This window comes from Dermacentor silvarum, chromosome 8, assembly GCF_013339745.2.
Source record: "Dermacentor silvarum isolate Dsil-2018 chromosome 8, BIME_Dsil_1.4, whole genome shotgun sequence".
In the NCBI taxonomy this organism is placed as follows: domain Eukaryota; kingdom Metazoa; phylum Arthropoda; class Arachnida; order Ixodida; family Ixodidae; genus Dermacentor; species Dermacentor silvarum.
Window position 1 is genome coordinate 48,436,741 of NC_051161.1, and position 22,352 is coordinate 48,459,092.

At 48.0% G+C, this 22,352-nt stretch overlaps 1 protein-coding gene across 1 annotated transcript in view; it reads left to right on the forward strand.

The window, feature by feature from the left end:
* LOC119462114 (calcium-activated chloride channel regulator 2) overlaps positions 1-22,352 on the forward strand; it is a 91,992-nt gene that overhangs the window by 65,209 nt on the left and 4,431 nt on the right. Inside the window, exons 9-11 of the mRNA XM_049671859.1 lie at positions 19,080-19,214; positions 20,053-20,197; positions 21,187-21,351. Coding sequence (XP_049527816.1) covers positions 19,080-19,214; positions 20,053-20,197; positions 21,187-21,351 — 445 coding nt within the window. The remainder of the gene's footprint in view (positions 1-19,079; positions 19,215-20,052; positions 20,198-21,186; positions 21,352-22,352) is intronic.

Sequence of the window (22,352 nt, forward strand, 5' to 3'; positions counted from 1 at the left end):
GGTGCGTGCGTGCGTGCGGAGTGAGTGCGTGGCGTGCGTGCGCGTGTGTGTGTGTGGCGTGTGTGTGTGTGTGTGTGTGTGTGTGTGTGTGTGTGGTGTGTGTGTGTGTGTGTGTGTGTGTGTGTGTGTGTGTGTGTGTGTGTGGGTGTGTGTGTGTGTGTGTTGTGTGTGGTGTGTGTGTGTGTGTGTGGTGTGTGTGTGGTGTGTGTGTGTGTGTGTGTGTGTGTGAGTGTAGAGAGAGAGAGAGAGAGAGAGAGCGCATATTGTAAAGTTCTCTCCTCTGCTTTCAGTTCCCTTACCTCAATGCAGGGAAGCCAAGCCAGCTTTGATTAGCCTGGTTAACTCCCTGCTTTTCCCCTCTCTCTGCCCCTATATTTCTCTGTCTCGCTCTCCTCAAAGGCTCTGAGCGTTAAATATATACTACTAGTAGTATGTAGCTGACAGCACCTAATGGTAAAAAATGGCAGTGTACCTTAGAAGAAGCACACGGGCACAGCTTTCGCCGTCCGAGTAAGTGTGCGTTGCACCGGAGTTCCTGGCGCATCGTAGTCTTAGCTGCCGTTACGCCAGTAAAAATTGCATAACAAGCGTATTTTTTCGTCTGCTCGCAGGACCGGCGGGCGTTCGTGATCCGCGCGCTGGACAAGTTCGCCCGCGTGGACGCTCCCGACGACAGCCGGCTGGGCCTGGTGGCCTTCGGCCAGGTCGAGCCGTCCGTGCGGTTTCCCCTGACCGCCATGAACAACACCAACACCCGCGCCAAACTGGTGCAGAGGCTGCCGGCGCCGAACTCCAAGTTCAACTCATCCCTCGAGGACGGACTGTCCAGGGCGTTGCAGGTGAGCGAAGCCGTCGCGAACTTAAGGACGTGTTTTATATTTCACAAAAGAGAAAAGGACAAAAGCAACAACAAAACAGGGAGGTCAACCCGAAGCTATTTCCGGTTTGCTACCCTGTACTGGGGAAGGAGAAAATGGGTACGAAAGATCGAAATCAAAGATAAAAGAAAGCGAACGAAAGAATGAATGAGAATGTGAGCAATGTGTGCGCTCTCACCCAGTCTGTGAAGGCGCCACATAGTTATTCATAAACAACCTCAACGTCCCACTCAGATATGGAACTCCACACATGCACAGTCGCAGTGTCTCGAACAATGTAGAAACGCAGCAGCGCCTATATCATGTTGCTTTTATCACGTTGCAAGAAGTCTTCTTTTATTTTTTTTTCTACCGTTTCCCGTCCTCTAAATCTGCGTAAGCTGTATTCACACGTATAGATATTCCGACTTTCTGGCACCTGATACAAAACCGGCATATACTATACACATCACTTCGCAAACGAAATAAATTACGAGACAGATGTCCTTGCCCTTTACGTATCTGTTCTAGGTAATTTTTTGTAACTGAAGTGAGAACAAAGAGATTTGGTCACCATATAATGGTGTCGGCTACTTCATTTCTCATAATTGTATTTCTAAAAAAATTTGGTTTAAGATAAGAAGAAACGTCGCTGGTTCGGAAAATCTAGAGCAGAGTTGGTGGTGGTGGTGATGTTGAAGCAGGCGGGGTTAGCCTGGCATGCATATCCGGCAATTGTTTCGCCTGATCCTCCTTCGAGTTGAGATCAGGGGTGTGTCACCAGGTGTCGATGAGCCCCGTGTCTCGCAGAAAGGCTATCAGCAGTCGTTGCGCTCTCTTCCTGATTGCCGCGGGCCCCTCCGGGGAAAACGACGTCTTCAAATGTCCTGTGCGTAAGACCGCTCTTTTGTAGGCTGTCGACCATCGCTTTTCTTTCTGTGTCAAACTGCGGGCATATCCAATAGAGCAGAGTTAGCTAAAGCAGTCTTCATATAATCGCTAGAGCAGAGTTAGCTAAAGCGATTAAATGAAGTCCACATATAGTCCTAGACAGCTGGAAACATACAGAGACCAAAAGCGAGGACTGTTTCCACCACACACGCTGTACTGAATCCAGACACATAACGCGTTTAATGATACGCAACAGTGCGCTCCGAGATGAACGCCTCAATGTGGTTTGTGTCGTGTTTGCGCTGTTTGCTTGCTGCTGTGGATCCACTTTATCATCGCGGGCTTTTGCAATCGACATCTTTGAGCACGGTTGTTCTGCTTGTACGGCATGCCTGCATTATTTCTTTTTTTCTTGAGCAGGGACTGTGATTAAAGCCTCTTGAGAAACGCCTGGAACGATTGATAACGCGAGGATGGAGTCCTCGGAGTATGTTTGCCTCTGATACCTGCCATCCGTATTTACATGAGAAAGCGTGCCGCCCGATGCCGTAGTGACGCGCTAATGCTTTCGCTTAACGGGCTTAAAAGGAAGCCGCGTTTTGAGGCGTAGCCGTATCGGAGGACGCCGAGAGAAGCGAACCGTAGCGCGGCTTTAATCTTACAACGTCGATCGCACCTGTCGCGTGGTACTTCGGTGAATATTAAGACTGCGGGCTTGTTTAATTCAGATGCTGAGCGAGGACCGCGAGCTTCCTTACCCGAGCTCCAACGGTTCTGCCGCCGCCGGCGGAGTGATCCTGTTGCTTAGCAACGGAGACATGGAGGCTGACGTCGCAGAGCGTTTCCAGGAGTCGCTGAGGTCGTCACAGGTAAGTAATAAAGGCCGTAGTAGTAGTAGTAACTGGTTGTGTATTTAATTAGTAATAACTAAATAAATTTAAATAAATATTAAGAAAAGGAAATCGCAGCTGATCGCACTGTAACTGTCTAGCGCAGTTTGCCGACACCTGAACGGCGGTCAGCAGTGGTGGGGGAAGGGAGAGTAAAAAGAAAGAAAGATAGAGAGCGGAGATTGCACAAGAGAAAGAGTGAAAATATAACTATTTGCATATTCCGCGCACATGGTGAAGGCTCTGTGGTGAAAAACATCCGTTTCGTCTTACAGAAAATTGTTGTTGATATTCTATGTAGTCCCTCTTTAGTTTCTATAACTTTTCTAACGAGTCTTATTGAATGCTATAGAAACTCAACGGGACTTTATAGGATGTATTAAATTCAATAAACACTATTTAGAAAAGCTATAGAAGATCAGTCAAAAAGCATATGCCCCATTTAATTCATATCCAATAATATGAGATGATGTTGCAGGATCTTATATGAGATGCATACGACAGCATGTGATTGTGCGAGTGTCGTGCAATCTATATGATTTCTTTTTGACGCACACATATTTCTTGCCAAAACCGTTCGATTTGTCGGAGGACGCTTCATAAAGGTGGCTGCTGAGACTTTTTAAACCTAATGAAAACCTGATGAAAGCTTGCTGGTACTTGTTAGAAAGTTCTTAAAAACTTGTGGTCAACCGGATGGGGATAAAAAGATCTGAAAAGTTGGAAAGTGAAATCTTGGAAAAATGTCGGATGCCATGCTGGTACGACTAATTAATTATACGAGGGTTCTGGTGGGATTTACGCTTCCAACATGTTCCCAACAAGTTCCCCTGCAATATCTGACAGGTTTCCGACAGTCCAGCTATATCATCTGATTCGACGCATCGTAAATGACAGACTGGACAGTTGTGACGCTGCACCGAGTATTCACCACTGTTGTTTTTAACGGCTCGCTTGCGCACTTGTCCGGCCAGGTTCGTCTGCAGAGCCTGGTGTACCCCAGTTCGGCCACTCCGAGCGCGCACCTGGACTCCCTGGTGGAGAACACGGGTGGTCGCACCTGGCACGTACACGAGTCCACCGTTGGCGACGAGCAGCGCGGCAGCGTAGCCACTCAGGCCGAACTGTACGAGGCCTTCTACTCGCTGCTACTGCGCGGCTACTCCTGGGACGAGACCGACAACTACGTCATGGTGCGCATTCCCTCGCTTTGTGTCTTTTACAATTGACCGATGTCGTGTCGTGGTGTGCGCCAGTGTTGAACCAGTTTATTTTTCTTCTTTTTTTTCTCTTTCTTTTTTGCTGGGCGATTTGGTAAATACTTGTAAATGAACAAGAAAACCAGCGGGAAAGACGCGTACAAAGGAATGAAACGGACAGAACTAGCGAGCGCTGCACTTACGACTATCGAGACAACATACAACTTTGGTAGACGTAAGTCCGGCGCTCGTCCTGCACTTGAGTAGTCTTTTTCGCCTGGTTTTCCTTTTCGTTTACGTGCTTAATCGCATCCTCTTGGGATAACAAAGAGGGAGGGAGAGAAACTGAAAGGAGGTTAAACAGATGAGAATTTCCGGTTTGCTACTAGCCTGCACTGGAAGAGGCCATGCTCGCTCACTCACTCACTCACTCACTCACTCACTCACTCACTCACTCACTCACTCACTCACTCACTCACTCACTCACTCACTCACTCACTCACTCACTCACCCTCTCACTTGCTTCGTCTCTTGTCCCACCTGTTTCTGGCCTCTTCCAGCCCGTCACACTCTCACCTTCCATGCAAAGACAGCTAACACGGTCTCTATACAATCACACCAACATCCAAGCCCCTTTCTCACGTAGTACGTCGTTCACACCTTCCCTCTATCTCTCGTGGTCCGCGGCGAATGCAGATCGAGAAGCGGGAGTTCGGCGAGGCCGAGCAGGCAGCCGGTCCGCTGCTACTCAACTTCGACATCGACCACAGCCTGGCCCGCCAGCTCCTCGTCGTGGTCGTCGGCTACGACTTCGGCAAGACCTCGCTGCCTTCAATCCCCCAGGAGGGACTGGAGCTGATCGCGCCACCCGGCTCGCCGCAGGCCAGCTACCGGTACAACGACTACGCTTTCAACTTCGACTACGAGTTCTGGAGCTACACCTTCAGTATCAATGATCCGCCGGTGAGTGCACCGACGCTTCTCCGTGCGCAGTCTTTGCCAAATGTATGCAGGACACTCCGCGCCTTCATCTCATAGTTAGTAGGCCTACCGTGTGGTGGCGCTCCCGCCACCACACTTCAGACAGTGTATGCAGTGTCTCGTACAACTTTTCTCTGGCAGCGACGAGACCTCATAACACATCCTCTGCTTCGTTATGGTGTAAAGGACACAAAACGATGCGAAGAAGTGACTGGAACAGGAAAGGTGCGCTCTTTCCGGTTCACTCGCTTCGTCTTCACATTACATCGCGTCATTTACACCATAACAGAGTATGAATTGATTAAACTATATACCCCAGGCTGCAAGTAGTGATACACCGTTTGCTGTACCACCCTTCTATTGGTGATCAAAATTTACTGCGGGCTAGCATGCATTATGGGCGCAACGTTCTACCATCATTGAGGTAACTAGAGATTTGAAATTCATACCTCCAACGAATTTCGTAAACCTGCCCGATTTTCGGCCCATCGCCCTGAGTGGATCTCTGTTTTAAGCTCATCATAATCACATTACCCACTTCGATTACTAAGTATAGCTTTAGCGTTGCGCTGTTTAAAACGAGGTCGCGTGTTCGACTCCCGACTGCGGCGCCGGCCGCATTCCGATAGGGGCGGAATGCAATATACGTTCGTGTAGCTCTGGATGCACGTTAAAGAACCCGGGGTGGTCAAAATTATTCTGCAGTCCTCAACTATAAGGCGTCCCTCGTAATCCACCGTGCAGTTTTGAAACGTTCAACCTTACGATGTAATCGAGGTATACCTCGGCGGTCGACCTCCCATACACTTTCATGGATATGGGTATGTATAGTAGATCTAGCCCTGGGAGTGTTAACCATCGCCTTTCATGGTGGTGGCGGTTTTGCGAACTAGAACGTTCACACTGGAAGTTCCATCTTACGTTCGATTAAAGACTGTTCTAAACCTCAGCGAGCATTGTGCTGTATATCTCTGTTTATGAGAGTTCAGTGGTGGCAGCTGCAGATATCTCAAGAGTGTGACGACACGCTCATTTTTCGTCTCCGGCGTACAAGACTCGCAAGGCCGTATATAATACAGCTGAGGGCGCGGACGGTAGTTGTATATATATATATATATATATATATATATAGCGTCGAACTCGACTCCTGTACCGGACTCGTTTCGCCAGTCGCGATAAATCAACGTGACACCACCGCTCTCGAGCTGCAGAATGTCTCTCGTTCGGTGAGCTGTTCAATTGCTTCCGACTGGCGTTACCCGTGCCGGAAATGACGCGAAGGCGAGCGAGAAATCGAATGGCTAGCTGCAGCGCTAAAACAACGGCAGCCCGAACCTCTTCGAGGTGAAGCCGACGGGCTTACTCCCGGGGTAAGATCCAAAGCTAAGACTTCCTTAACTTCAGCTTCACTGGCTTCACTCTGTTTCTTTTGGGACAGGGTTATCGCTTCGAGAATCTGGGAAATGTTGTTGTGTGTGTGTGTGTGCGTTTTGGGGGTGTTTGTGTGCGGGAGAGTGGGAAAAGGAAGCGGGTATGCCGAATAACTCTAGGCACACTTTCATTTATTTGGAATAGTGTCATTGTACCATTTGCCCCTTGATACTTGAGCTTTTGCTCCTTCTTTCTTTTAGTCGGCTTGCCTTTTTTTTTTCCTTGTTTCTGTGTATCTTTCTACATTTCACCTCATATCGCTTTTCTAGTAGCTGGATCCTTACGCTTCCAGCGCGAAGTAATGGAGCAATTTTAAATAGACACTAAAGACGAAACATTAAGTTAAGCTAGGTTGGTAGATTACACGTCAGGGACAATAAAAGGCCGCATGACTTGTCCCTCAGAGGAACGCCGAGCTTGATTTTTACTTCGTTCCTACGGGACGTTGGCTTAATTGACAAGCTCCGGAATGCATTTATACGCACCATCAAGCTTTGCCTCTCACCTGTACATAGAGTGATCATGCATGTTTGTAGTCCTTTTTTTTCTTTTCTTTTTTCTTTTTCTCCGCACTCCTGCTCCTCCTCCAAAGGCATTTCTGTCCCTGATTCCTTTCCGTATGCAGAGTAAAAAGTAGCCTGTAGATGTGAAGATGGAGATGCGATTTGATAGACGGCGGCCGAAATCTCTAATTTTCGTACACTCTGTGGCCACGGCATTATGCGGCTGGGCACAAGGGTGTGGGTTTGATTTTGCAGCAACCATGGGTTAGAAAAGTAGCGGCCGCCATTTTTCTAGGAGGGTCGTTTTTCAGAAACGCTTGTGTACAGCGGTTACAATAATCCGGAGCACCCCACTGCCGTGTCTTTCATAGTCCGTGTGTTTCTTCGGAACAATAAACTCAATCAATCGATCAATCAATCAATCAACCTACTTCTCATTAAAAATATATTTATCACTCTCAAACACACACCAGTTAAGACTGGCTTATAAAGGTTGATGGCGGCTCTATAGCGAAAGCGGTGGCTCTGCTGTAACAAAGAAGGCTGCGATATGGCTCTAGTAAAACCGCCGGCTCCAGTGAAACAACGAAGGCAGACGGGTGCAGTGCTGAACTGATTCAGTTGTAAGCGCAGTCAGCGCTGGACCGTTTCCAATATCCTGTTTTTCGATCTAATGCCCTACGCACAATCTAGCCAAGCAACCCTATGTTGTTCTGTCGTTTTCACGGTCCTCACTGGTTGACTTGTGATAATTTTCTTCCTCTCCTTGTTGTTAAACCTTGCAAGTGTTTCTTGCTAGTGCGTGCAGTCAACCACACGCGGCATACCGTACATTATTTCCGGAAATAGAAGAAATGGAACTCAACTTGCGTAAGTGCGCAGGAAAGAAAACTGTTTATTGAAGTTTACTGATTCACAGGACAATACAGCTATGCCTCAAAATAAAAACTGACAAAAGGTGGCTCGAAAGTGTTCGAGACCACGTTTCTGAGTTCTTACTGTAGCGTATCTCCTAGAAGTACAGAGAGAGAGGGAGAGAAAGGAAAGGCAGTAAGGTCAACCATGTCTCTGGTTTGCTACCCTGTGCGTGGGTTGGGGAAAAGGGGGTTCGAAATAAGGGAGGAGGAGTTGGCGAAAAAGTTTGAAGGACCATAGGCGTTCACTGACTGCGGTACATCACAAAAAGCGCAACAGTGATTTAGGTACGTATTCTGATAAGATGTATAGAGTCACACCTATGTAGGAGGATTGTCTCTTGCGACAGAGATGGGTCACCGAGCTTAAATTCACAAACAGTACATGGAGGCAACACGACATGTGCCGTTAGTAAATTGTTCCTTTCGTGTCCGTAAGTTTAGGTTATACACTATACAGTAATCGCGAACGAACTAGCCCAGACAAAACTGTTGTTGAAGTGCGCCTTTCATTTCTGTCCCCGCTTCGCTCTGTCGTCGTTACCGTTGTTGTTTTTTCTCGATTTAGGAAAGAACTCAAAACAATGTCCCCGTTAGAAAGAAGAAAAATAAACACAGCCTAGAAGGAAAAATAAAGCCGAGAGAGTTGGTTATTAACGGTACTCCGTGATCTAGACATACTGCCGGGCTTTGGCGCCGGGTAATCCAGTAATCCCGCAGAACCGCTTCGATCGATGGCGATGACGCTGACGACGACGCGAGTAAACGTGGTTAGTTTATCACCTGTCACTCTGTGTTCTACTTCCACTTATTCCAAACTCGCCAACTAGGCGTTTCACGAGCGGGCACCCCTGCCCTGCCGACCCCCCTGCTCCCGATTTTTTGCAAAGTTCTTGCCCACACGACACTCGAAAAGCAGAGAAACGTCAATGCGCACAACAGCAGGCTCTTCTCTATTTACCTTGTGGTTGGCGCATGATAGCCTTCGCTGCTTATGCGCCATTAAACACAACACAACACAGACACTTGCAACATCCGCGAGCTTTGCTCGAGCGACAAAATAAGATGACTACGGGGTGCCGAAAAAAGAAAGGAAAGGTGGGGGGAGGGGGCTCTTGTAATGTTTTCTGCAAACATTACAAGAGGGCTTTCTGGCTCTGCGATCATTCAGCTATCGTGGGTATGACGGTTAGTGCATGAATTTGTCTAATATTCGGTTGTTGTAGCTTCAGACGTCCCTGTGGCGTTGCTTATCATGCTTTATCTGTCTTCATTTGCTTAAATTTCCAACCGACAACATCCCCAACATCATCGCGAATTGTTGCAATTAAAGTGGAACATTCTCGCTGGATGTGATCAGTTCACAAAGTCACAGCGTTGTTTGAAAGCCAGAACAACAATGTTTAGGTAAAATCCATGTTCTTTGCATCATTTCCATGCTGCATGGTGGGGTGCTATTCTGAACGCTGAAATTTCCCTATATTGTCCAATTCGTCCTCTCATACTGTCGGTTCCGATTGGCTCACAGAGCTGCTACGGCCTCTCTGATTGGCCCGAAAAATGCCAAGATGGCGACATTTCACAACGTGGCGCAATTTGACAACCTCCAGAATAGCACCCCTTTCAGCGCGGTGCTGGCAGCTCCCGTAAATACACACACTAGTGCCAGGTTACTCCTCTAGCGGCTTTTGGAAGAAGCTCTACGAGTAGGCGGTTGACTGCGTAGCTCTCGAGCAGGAAGTAGAAGACAGAGTGGTTTGAGGCTTCTGCTCCGCCGACCCAGCGCGGTTCAACCCACCGTGGAGCTCGGCGTCGGTAGGAGCCTAGGCTCCCTAGTGGAGCCGCCGCAGCGTCACACGCACAAACACCCGCAGTGCCACGCAGGCTTGGGCTGTTCGCTGGGCGCGCCCCATATTCGACACCATTTTTTACGCCGCATGTTTCAACCCAGCGGCAGACGCGCGGCTCGAGCCTTAAGACCGCTCGCGGAGCGGGAGCGCGCACACGCCAGCAGCAGCATAACCACCACCGCCAACCGACACTGCTATCCCGCGCAGTCAAGCCAGCCCCAGCATTCTTCGGCGGCTGGGAAAATTTTTTTCGGCTATTTTTCAGACTTTTGCCGCGAGCTTCCGCTTCCTGCCCGTCCTTCCCCGCGGCTCCGACTGTATGCTCTTAAAGTGCAATAACGTGCAGTGTTCTAGAAGCTAAACGCTGCTCCCGACGTGCCCTTACGAGAGTAGTTATAGAAACCCTGTTGTCTTTCTGTTGAGATTTTGGTGCCTCTTCAACAGAATTTCGGTTGAAATACAGTTGACTAGCGTGCGCCTTTGTCTTGCAAATGGTGAACCACTCGGAAGCGAAGTGTGTAAACCTCGGTTGAAAACATATAACACTTGTAAACTGTTTCGGGTGTTCCTTACAATAGCAGCAGTAGTTGTCTTTCTGTTGCGTTTTTGTAGCATCTCCAGCTTTGTTTCTTTTTTTGCAAGTAATCGGTCAATGTGAAGCCAAATTCACAAACTGCATTCGCGCCACCCATACACACGCTAGTGATTGTTTGGCTGGCAACTTGGCTATCGTTGGCTATTGAGGGCTCGCGAACACCCTACAATCGTCAGCAGTGGTCCTCACAAAAAAAAATTTCGACGTTGTGTAGAAAGCCGAATCACACCTCTACCTCTAATGCCAGCAGAGACAGCTTCCACAAACTATTTTTAGCCCGCCACCCTAGTCTAATTTCTTAGCAGACCATAGTTGCATAGGCTCTGAAGGCTAGTCGGACCTGTCCAAAGGAAATTGGTATATTACCTCAGTTTATCAGATATACCTGATCATTTATTGGCGTGTTTTTATACGTTCATTTTTTGCAAAGAACGATGGCCGATTGGGCAGCGCCGGCGAGGTAGGCCGCACACTCCGCATGATGTTGCATGTCCATATCATTTATTTTAAAAAACGACTCCATGAGCCTCACACTAGTTGTCGACTAAGGTTTTTTGATATGGTATACGCGCAGGGAAAATGAAGAAACTTGTGGTTAGGAAGGATTGCCTATAAAATGAGTATAATAAGGACAGTTAACTTTACGGAGAACTCCATTACAGACAACATTATCAATTCGTTCTGGCTGAAACACTTTACCTAGTGCAGAAAACGAACGAAAAAAAATAAGAACAAGACACGTACATGATAGCGCTAAACTTCAACTCTATCCTGCCCACACTTCTCTGTTCCGCGTGCATTTCGCGCTAGGTAAAATACCTGAGACCATAAGGCAAATTGCGAATCTAGCCCAACTTTCCTCTCCGAACTTCGACCTCTGATAGGCATTCGCAAGCTCTCGTAGCCTCCCACAATGCTGCACCGTACTATAGTGCTTAAGCAGCACGGTCTCCTCTGTTCAGTGCACTGACTTCCGCGTCCCTCCTTCGCCCTCTGGCTTTCACCCTTCACGAACTGAGATTTCTCTTCCTCCGGCCCGTGTTTGGTGCATTCGCTTTTGTGCCGCACGCGACGTATAGAAGGGACGCCGGCGAATCCTCGGATATAGGGCTTCCACTCCGAAAAAGCCGCGGTTTTTGCGTATATAGCCTGGCGAGCCGGCGTTATTTATTCGAAGCCAAACCGCGTTTGTCGTCCCGGGGGCCGGAGGCAAAAGGGGGCGGGGGGGGGGGGGGGGGGGGCGAGGTACCAAGAGGCTTCCGTGCGACGCGTGAGTGGGTCTCACTGTGAGCGCATCCTTTTCGTGTGCGTTCGTGTGTATGCAAACCGAGGTGCCCAAGTTTTCACTTTGTGCAGTCTCTTTTCTTGCTCTCTCTCTCTCTCTCTCTCTCTATTGCTTGTTTTGCGTCTGTCGACCGGAGGGCGGGTATAGTCTGCGTACGCCGGGACAGCAAAACGGGAAGCCAAACAAACGCTGAGATTAAAATTGAGTCTTAAAGGGACCGGATGATGGCGCGCATGCGCGCCCGGCTCGGTAAGCACGCGGCGTCGGCGCTTTGTCGCCGAGAGGGTCGGATAGAAAGCGTATAGCGTGTCTTGCGGACGAAAGACGTAGGATGAAGGGAGTAGGTGCTAGTAGCGGCCGAGCGCATCCAGTTGCTCTTTGAGTTGACCCTCGAAGGGAAGCTTGGACCTTATCATCAGTCAAACCTTCTTAATGACTTACAAAAACGCATTAACTTACAATAGAAACACAACTTAAATTCAATAGTTTTTTTTTTTTCAACAATGTTTATTGAAGGCCAGGTAAACTCAATAGCAATAATTTAGAATGTCAACAAGAAATTTCTAAAGGCACGGCTTTTTGTCGACGCCCTCAAACATTTGTGATGTAAGTAAAGATTTGATTAGATCAAATTTGCCCACAACACGGCTGCGTTTATTGCTGTCCGCCACGGTAGCTTAGTGGAGATGCTGAGCTCGAGGTCGGGGGTTCGAGCCTAGCCGCGGCGGCCGCATTTCGATGGGGGTGTTAGATTTAGGTGCACGTTAAAGAACTCCAGGCGATCAAAATAATCCGCAGCTCGCCACTACGACTCCCTCAGAATCAGACCGTGAATTCGGGACATAAAACTCCCAGATTTAGCTTTACGTTTATTGCTTGATTGGATGACAAACAAGCTCGAATAGAAAGATTAAGGTAGGAGTTATATTCTCGGCGCAAATGTTCGAGTGCGATGCGTGCAGCCATTAAGTTTGCGGTTAACATCGTCGTTTCACGTAAGAGGAAGAGGCGCGGGTGGCAATGAGAGACGAAGTGTTTTGCCGGCTGTCGGCCTGGTAAGCTAGCTGCTGACGTTGGGCGAGAGATGAGATGAGCAAAAGCCGGCAGAACCTTAAATGCAGTAAACACGTTGCGTTGGACTCGTTGGTTTGAATCATGATGCGATATCAGTTCTAGAAGACAGGGACGCGAGACCCAGACGCCATGGTCGAACATCAGCGGAGTGTCGTTTCGCTTTCACCTCGTGTCCCTTTCCCCTAGCGCTGATAATATCGCAAATGCCATACGCATCATCATTCATGTTCAGCGATTGCCAAATGAGAGCATTTCTGCGCTCACGATAATCGTAGGGTAATCGTAGTGAGGCGATCCCTAAAGAGTGATTTTAAGAGAGACATAGCCATAAAGAAGGAAAAAAAAACAAAAAGAAAAGGGGGAGGGGGGGGGGGGGGACGCGCGCCAGCACGCTGACGCGTATGATTCGCTCGAACATGCCTGCTGCGTTGCCGTTCACGCTTCAGTGGAACCCTCTCTCCTCATCCGTCTGCAGTGCCAGAATCGCGTCGTCTGCCGCGCCGCGTCGCTCGCGTCGTCGCGCGTACGTGAGCAGGTTGCGTCGCGTCAAACACTCCGCGATTGTTCCACGCCCCCTCCCTCCTGTCTGCTACACTGGTTCGACGACGCCTGGCCTTGTCAACAAGAAACACGACAGTGAAAGAAAAAAAATGACATCGAGCAAACGAAACACGCGGGGCCAGACATAAGCAGCGAGCTTTTTTTTTTTCTTTCCTTTGTTTTGCTCGAGCGTAACGCATAGTTTCGATTTCCGATACCCGGGCTTCGCGCGAACGCGCGCACATCCGTACCGCGTATACGCGGCGTATTATTATAATGTACGCTTGCCCCGTGTCTGTATATACCTCTTTAATAAGCCGCGCGCCATCGGAAACGCACAGCGCCGGTGCGCTCGCTGGCTCGCTTTGTGTCGAGCCTTTCGGTTTGCTTCGTTTCTTCGTTCTCGTCGTTTCTTTTTGTCAGACCCGTTTCCGCTCGCTTTCTCGTCACTGGGGGTGCGACTCTGTCGCAACCCCTCCCCCTTTTTTCTCGTAGTACCCTGCCCCGCGCCACCAGACTCACTTGCTTGTCACTTACTACCGTATTCAGCTGTGTAGAACCCGCACTTTTTTCGCCCAGACTGCGACAGAATGAAAGTCTTTACGCGAGCCAGGCTTACGACTAACTGCGAACTCCACTTAATGGCGCCGTGATTGCTGCATAGAATATGGAAGCATCTTCCCTTTCTCTCGCCCTATCTATATATAAACCTATATATGTCTATCTGTCTGCCTCAATCACGTGATTCCAACAGACAAGTAAACCGAGAAACCATAGGATGATTTATGTGTTTATAAGTGAAATTTTGAAAGGATAATTAAGGCAAATGAAAGTGAACGAAAAATCACCCCACAGCCGGGAAGTTGCGGCTAGTCTATCTATCCATATATCTATTTATCTATCTATACATCTATCTATCTTTCTTTCTTTCTTCCTTCCTTTCTTGCTTTCTTGATGTATTTCTATCTCTTCGATGTGCCTCGCTCTTATGTTAATTATAGAAGTAGTTAGATGTGCACATGTATTAAACCGCCTGTATCACAGAAGAGTTTCATTCGAACTTCAGATGAAAGTAGCAGCAGTTGGTTCTGTGTTCTACATGCTTCCTGAGCGTTCGCGCTATGTATTCACATTGATCGTTCATTATCAGACCTGGCAGTCTACTACGTACCTCTAGTGATATCCCACTATCGGAAAACTTCAATGCAATGTCCTTCGATCACTTTTCGTCATCGCTTTTGCTCATTTCAGCCTACCCCGGCGCACGCGTTGAAGCGAGTGCGCTTGGTTGAATTATTATTATTTATTTTTTACACGTTCGTCTCCAAATGGGCGGGGGCGTTCTACAACACGAGGGGGCGCGGCTTACGCGAGTAAACACGGTGCTGCTGCGCCTCGTCCGTCCGCCGTTCTCCACGGTGCGTTTGCTGTCTGACGTGACTCGGAATTTCCCTCTCCCTTCCGACAACTGCCGGTCGTGTAACGAACGCGCCGACTCATTACTCCCGCCGCGGATTCGACCTCGGTGCGCGCCGCCTCGCGGACGAAGAGCAAAGTTCCTATGGGAAAAAAGGAAAGCATTGTCCCTGTGTTCTTGGGGGAAAGGAGTCGCTAGGAAAGGACAAGTTAAGGGGAAAGAGGGGGGAGAGGGGGCGACACGTCGAACTATGACAGCAAGCACAGAGGAAGGTGGACACCGAATCAAGCAAAGTCGCCGTTACTGCTCGCTGTCGATGCCGGCCTGTGCAGCGATCGGGCAGCGAATGTTTCCGTTTTCGTTTATTATTTGCTTGGTGCTCCGATCGAGACACACCCAAGTACGCAGTAAGTTGAAGCAATGTAGGCCTCACGTTGGGAGCCAACGTTGGCCCACCGCTGGCTTCTCGCAAGCATGACATAATGGTGTTCTTTTTTTTCTTTTTTACTCAACAAGGTAGCCTAGTTTAGCCTAAACACAAAAATTACGGGATATTTGCGGCCATTTCCACAGCCAGATTCGTTTTGAACTCTGTTCCAACTATCATCAAATTATGGGGGATCATCTATGCTCGATCATTTCAAAATTTCCAAAAGTTCTTTTTGCTTTCTTTAACCTGCACTCATTTTCTCTTGCATTGGATTTTGATTTTTCTTATTGTTAGTCCATATGTCTCGCTCGTTTTACAATCCCATGCATAGAAATGGATAGAAGTGTACAGCCTGTGTTACGCAGTGACATTATATTCCCTAAATCGCCCGTTATTTTTTTACGTATTTTGCATGCTCGTTATACAAGATTATTCCCAATATGTTTACTTCGGGACCCTCTTTTCTAACTTTTATCACGCTTTTCATGCATTTTATCGTAAATGTTAAATCAATAACTTAAGCCTGAAACGTTGGACAAACGTTACTCCTCCAGCACATAACCAACGTCGGCTCAACGCTGGTTGAACACTGGCACCTCCTTTTATAGTGCTACGTGTCTCACACACACACACGAGAAAGGCGATGCTGTGCTGGGCGACTTGTCTTTCTCATCTGTGCCCTATACACTTGCGCTGGCCGTTTCAAGACGTAAACACGCCGGCCAATCCAGAAGCGAGTTCATGAGGTCCTTTGAGGCGCGCGGCACGTAGGTCCGGCTCTGTACGTATACAGTCCGCTTCTTAGCAGCCACCGTCGCCGGCGGCTAGGCTTTAACGTTACGCCCTGTTCCCTACGTCTTCCCTACGTCTTCCCTACGTCTTCCCTACGTCCTGCCTACGTCCTCTCTACTCCCTCCGCTTTTTCCTCGACGATTCCTTTCGCGACTGTTCTCTTCCGGCGCCGAACATCTGCGAAAGCCCATTTCAGCAGCTCTTGGCGACACGGTGTATATATTGCAGCCGATGTTCGGAACGTGCGGTGGAAGCTGTGTGTGACACTCTTTGCAGAGCAACTGCGCTCGCGGAAGAAAGAAACAGAATGTCCGGTAGTACAGACTAACTTTTGTTTCGTTCTCTTTGGTTCTGTTAAGCTTTTACGCTTCGTTTTGGACGATCAGGCTTCGATTAACTCGAGTATGGTTAGTCTGACCTTTACCTAATGTCCCGGGAGACTGCCTTTCTTTCTCTATATCCACTTTCCATTGACTGTTCGCGTTTCTTTTGTTGTCGTTTTTTTTTCTTTTTTTTTTCACGTGTACAGCGCTTCGGTTCGGACTAGCTTGTAGCGTGAAACTTCTCGGCGTTCTTTTCGTTTCCATTTCAATTTTTATTTCGCACTTCTCGATAGTTCACCGCGCATATGGGTTATCCCGAAAGGCATTCAAACTTAGTTTCAAAATTTTTGAGCTTATAAAGTGACAGAGTTAATAACCGAGGCTTGCTTGCTTGCTTTCTAGCTCTCTTTCTTTCTCTCTCTCTCTTCTGCTGCCCTTTCCACTCACAAAAGTATCACTTGTACTCCAATAACTCGTTTTCTTTCGCTCTAATGGCTGCATAGCTCCACTGTTCTTCTCTCATGGTTTTTTAAGGAATTCATTGTTCCTTGTTTTTTTTTCTCCCTATTTCCCCTCATTGCCCTTTTATATCTCTGGTTTCTCGTTTCCCTCTACAAACTTCTACGACATCCTCTCTGTCGTGTTACGTAACGCATCGCCCTCATCCTCCATGTATACGTGCTTCCCTAATTGCCCTCTCCACACCATTCTATCTCGCTTTTACCTTTACGCAGCTATCGGTTTCCAGCGTGACACCTCCCCTTTTATTTCGTCTTCCTTACAACGAACCCACTCCGATCTGAGAGTGGAGCGATGAGAAGAGGTCGAGGTCCCCGGAGGGTGGGTGGAAGTGGGGGATGAACTTGCCGCCCGTATGACTCTATCGACCCGTCCAATCAATTTTTATCCCAACGGAATTGGCCCCCTCCTTTACTATTCTTTCTTCCTGCCGCGTGAAAAATAAAGGAAGCGAAGGTTGTCAAGAAATGAGCAGCCGAGGTGTTTTGTGTCTGTGTGCGTGCGTAACGGTTGGTTCTGTTTTTCTCCGTTCCGCGATCGCTGCCCTGCGCCTTCGTGACCTCTCCTCTGATCAACTTCCAGGCTCGTTGCGTATTTGTATCTTACTCCGTCTTCTTCTAATACTCGCCGGTGTTCGGATACACGTATTAAAGCCGCATCGCTTTCTGTCCTCTCTCCCCTTCTACCTTTCTCTCTGTCTGTGTCTATATATATATATATATATATATATATATATATATATATATATATATGAATTGGCCTCGTCAGCCCTCGCTGTTGCAACCTTGACGCTTTCGAGAGGAAGTGTTCGTTATCTCGCGGAGTCAACGAGAGGTGGCGAGGTTTCTTTCAGGGGACCGGATGCTTTTGTTACGGCGCGTGCTCCGTTCTGCAGGTTAGACGCTTGTCCGTGCGTTGGTCCGCCTGTGCTGCTCTCTTTCTGTTTCCGGGGCCCGAGTGTCGACGCCGTAAGCGCCCAGATTGATAGGCATATAGATGGGATGTAAAGCCTTACAGGCTACATTTCCTGTGGAGAGATGCATGAGAGTACACGGTGCGATACCATTAGAGAAAAAAAAATGAAGATACCCCGAGCTTTTATTTATTTCGATAGCAATTATATGGACACTCGAGACACGTCCGCGCGTCGGCGCCTCCACCGTTGTGATGTCCCGGTATTGACAGCGAACGTGCGTCCCACGCGTGGAGGGTTAGAAAGTCTCCAGAGACGCGCAGTGCGTTTGCCTGCAAAAACGACGAAGCCAAGTGCCATACGCACCCTCACGCTCCACTCAATCGGCTCTGCGGCGAAGCCAGGGCAGCGTTCTGCATCCTGCTGCTGGCACGAGCGTTGTGCTCACAGACGCTAGTGTTCCTAGTGTGCCACTGCGCGTATACCGCACCACTGTACCTGCAGTGGCCCGTATGAAACGTGATACGGACAGTACACTTCAAGCTACCAAAACGCTGATGGTTTTCTCTTCCGTCTCATCTCGTACGCCATTGAGGTATAGTGCCTAGAATATACTAAGTATATTCTAGGCACTGTAATTGAGGCGCCACGCCTGCAACGCCGCTAGCGGCGCTCCTCGTCTCGCCAGCGTTGTGAGACGCCCGGTAGCTTCCGCGGAGCTGTATACCTGCTGCGCAGCAGAAGTTGCCGAAACCTGACGGCTATGACGTGTTTCCGGCTCCCAAAATCGCTTCCGCTTCATGTAATAAGCAAAAGCATGGCCTTTAAGATCCACATTTTTAATCCAGAGGACGCCATCCTATGAGGCGTGGATTTGGACACCGCCTGTTCTTAGAACACCCTTTGATGAGCTTCAACTCAACTCTAAACCTTGCAATCGCTTTCAGTATTTCGCCCTTCGGACGAAACTGCCCAATCTTTTTATTCTTCATTTACCTTGCTTGCGAATATTTTTTGTTGACGTTTCAGCCTCTGAAAGCTTTGAAGTAGGGTAAACAAATTTACAGTGAGATGCACTGTTAAAGCGAACATCTAAGCAATCATACAGCCGATATAACCGGGACACTTATTTGCCTTTCGTAGGAAATTGACTTACATAACCAATCTGATGTACATTTATACGCAAAAAATGTGTTACGGGGCCCTTATGAAATATTTCAACGATGACCTGTGGTAGAGATTACTATAACTGCATGTTCCCTCTAACATTGAGCTATACTGTACCTTTGCTAAGGGGTTTCCTCCTCCCGCCTACCCCTTCCTTCTAACATCGCATAGAGACGTCACGTTTGCTTCTTTTTGTTCAATTTTCCTATTTAACCTTATTTTTGTCATTTCGGCCTTTAAAAAGGTTATTGCGGCCAAGCAAAATGTGTAGCCTTTATAGGCAAATTACTCTCTCTATCTCTCTCTAAATCGCTGTAGTTCTTTATTTGACTACAATGTGTCATCTCTCCCTTCGTGCCTGCTTGGCGCCTCGACTTGGCTTCTCACGTAACCGGTACATTATTGGAAATTGCTTTGAGCTGACTTCTTAACCTCCGGATATACTTCATTTCTCCCGTCTGCGTACAATTTTCGAGTATATAAACATGTCGTCCCTCACGGCACGCAGGTTGGCATGTGGGAACTGCGGGCCGAGCCAACCACGAAGACGGACCAGCCGGTCATAGGTCTGGTGTATGCCAGGCCGGCTGCCAAGGAGACGCCCATCCTGCTCGACGTCTGGATCAGCGGACACTCGTCGGCGGTGAGATATTATGCCACCCTCGCATTGCAGTATATGCGGTACCACTTCGTTGGAGTACGTGAGGTACCGCGCTTCATGCGGTACTGCATGCTTCATTAGAGTGCGCTGGCATACAGCGTTACGGTCCTGCCGTTAGCGATACCGGCTGGTATACGACTGCGCGAGCGCGGTGTTTGCTGGGCTCTCGGTATTTGCTGTTACCGTTCGTCGAGCTGACCGAGACGGAATGTACGAAACCGTGGGCAGCACGAAGAGGGGATCTGGCTCTTCTCCAGCCCAGACGAGACAAATTATAGACGTTTGAACGCGAAGTTCTGTACGCCATCTGGTAGGTACAGAATAAAACACTTTCGTGACTCTGCAGCGTCTCTTAATAGGCCTAACAGACTCAAATAGCACAGTTCATTTCAAGGTTAGTCACAAAACATAGCTGATACTTTGACCTCAGCGTGATATTACACTAAGGGAAGGCTGATTGTACCATTTATTTCTTGCTGTCAAGACGGAGAGCAAGTACCAAGGGTGAACTATAGCCATGCTGTTGCACAATCACGGCAACCGGCGCAAGCCGTCCCTGTATGCTTGCTGGGTGATCCGGTATATGCCGCGCATACGTGGTCTTAGCAGTCGGTATCAATAACGGTAAGACAGTCACTCTATACTAAAACACTTTATCAGGTTCTATATAAGCACTGCTTCATACGGTACCACCTCATTGGGGTGTATTCAGGATTACAGAACACATCGTATGATAAAACAATCAGGCAGGCCGTGAGCCACTTTAAAGCACACCTGCAGTATGTACTCTGAATTTTAAAAATGTTATGCCGTCTTGCAGGTGAATGGTTCTGATAGATTCATCATTTACGCTGAGCTGAAGAAGGGGTCTCATCCGGTGGCCAAGGCCATGGTGACCGCCCTGATCCGCCACCCGGACACGGACAGCATCACTCGGCTGCATCTCATCGACAACGGAGCTGGAGGTGCGTTCATCAAGGAGTTTTTCACGCAAGCGCACGAATTACACGCTTGTAACTACACACCGTGCTGAGCAGTCAATATCGATCACTTGTATCAGTGTCCTCAAAGAATCGTTGAAGCGCATTTACTGTCTTTCAGTGCGCTGCTTTTGACGGTCATGGGCCCTACACCTTGGCTAGTGAAAGAAGTCGATGTGGGTCACGTAGACGGAGTTCGTATTCGAAGTGCTATCTATATGTTTATTTATTTTATTTATTTATTTGAGCATCATATGTAATCCGAGAAAGGGAGAGGTTGGTAGGAAGATGGAGGAGGCTTTAAATAATTAACAGTAGTATAATTAAGAATGAGGCTGTAATGTATAGCTCCAGTAACATTTATTGTTCTACCACTGTTAATCACGTCTATACTATATGATGTGCTTGGAACGGTAAAGGTGTACATCCTCGTCACAGTGGCCGCATGAACATAATGGATAGGACACACGCTTAATTAGGTACAGGAAATCATTGGTACCTTCATACTTGTTAAGTATCGTCCCTACGAATCGTCCCTTGCAGAAACTCGGATAGAGTTTCTGCAACTTCCAAAATACACACAAGGATTGTTAACTTTAGTTGTGTAAGTAAATTACGCTTCTGAAGTATAAAATAAAGACCACACTTACCACGAAAGAAGGCCTGAAAAAGATCCACAGCTCGTGTTTGAATTGAATTGAATTGAATTTATTTCCAACATGTTTACATACGACATGTTTGCATACGACATGTTTACATACGACATGGGAGTAAAAGCCGCTAAAAAGCAGCTTGACAAAGCTCCCAGTTGAAACGTTAAGCCGCTCGATTACCCGGTCTTCCAAGGGGTCCATTTTTCTTTCAGCGTTATATCTTCTGCGAGTGTTAAATGGTCTACCTACACTATAGCCTTGGTCAATTGAGAGTCAATTGGTCAATCAAATGGTCAATCAAATGGTCAATCAACTGCGCAGATCCGGACATCACGCAGAACGACGGCGTGTACAGCCGCTACTTCACCGACTTCACGAGCACCGGCCGCTACGACCTGACCGTGGTGGCCAACGACAATGACGTTTCGGCTGTCGTCGTCGGTGCCTCCAGCGCCGAGTTCGAGAGCAGGTTCCCCGAAGGCGCAGGTGGGTGCTTTACTCCGCTGCGATGAGCTCCGCGCCACTACACAAACCCGGACTTTACGGGGTTGAACGGCCGCTCGCGGATGCCTGCAATTCCCTGCGTTGGCAGACTCGCTGCTACTGTACACAGTAATCGGTCATTGCCTTAAAGGGACACTAAAGAGGCATGTTAAGGTAAGCTAGTAAAGCAAAGTAGTAAGGCCAGAAAAGACGCGAGAAGTGCGTGTGTATTGTACAGTGCTCAGCGACTGAAACGCGATACTCGGAGCGCATTGATGATGGCGCTTTTTGTGCCACCGATCGGCGCTGGGCACACCGAGCTGATACATTATATTATATGCAGTGAAAGCTGGGGCCTTTGTGACGCATTACACTTAGTGCAAGTGTCGTCTGCTACGCTGTTTCCTTCAGGACGACGCACGCCCAAATCACAGTGTGCTGGCGCGATATAGTTAAAAATGCAGGAGGCTGTATATCGCTTCGAGTTATATGGAAAGCTGTGGATTTGCAAAACTCTGATAAATATGTAATGATTTCACGTAGACTGGAAGCTAATACATCGTGTTACACCGCTTTGGTCACTCTTATATGTGTAGTTTCGAAAATTTGTGTGCTTGTTTTCTGCGCGAAATTGCGGAGTCGTGAACTATGGTATTAATATATTTTTATTTGTCATATTTGACGAAATAAAGAGATAGCAATAAGTGTAAAGGTACACAGGTCAGCTGCACAACGGTCCGGTACGGCCGCAGAAGACGGTTCATTTAAAGAAACTGTTGTAGTGCGCGAAAATACCTCGTTGCGCCAGCCATGCATTTTCGAAAAAATTTCTGAAAAACTTTGAGGACCCTAAATCAAAATTTTGGCTCGTAGTAGGAATAAAGCTGCGAAACTACCGACGAAGAAGCAGAGCATTGTCGTAAAATTATTCGAAGCATTTTCCCTTCCTGGTTGCGTATTTGCGGCTTCCTTGTAGTCCGCTTGTTACGTTAGTGGTAATCGAC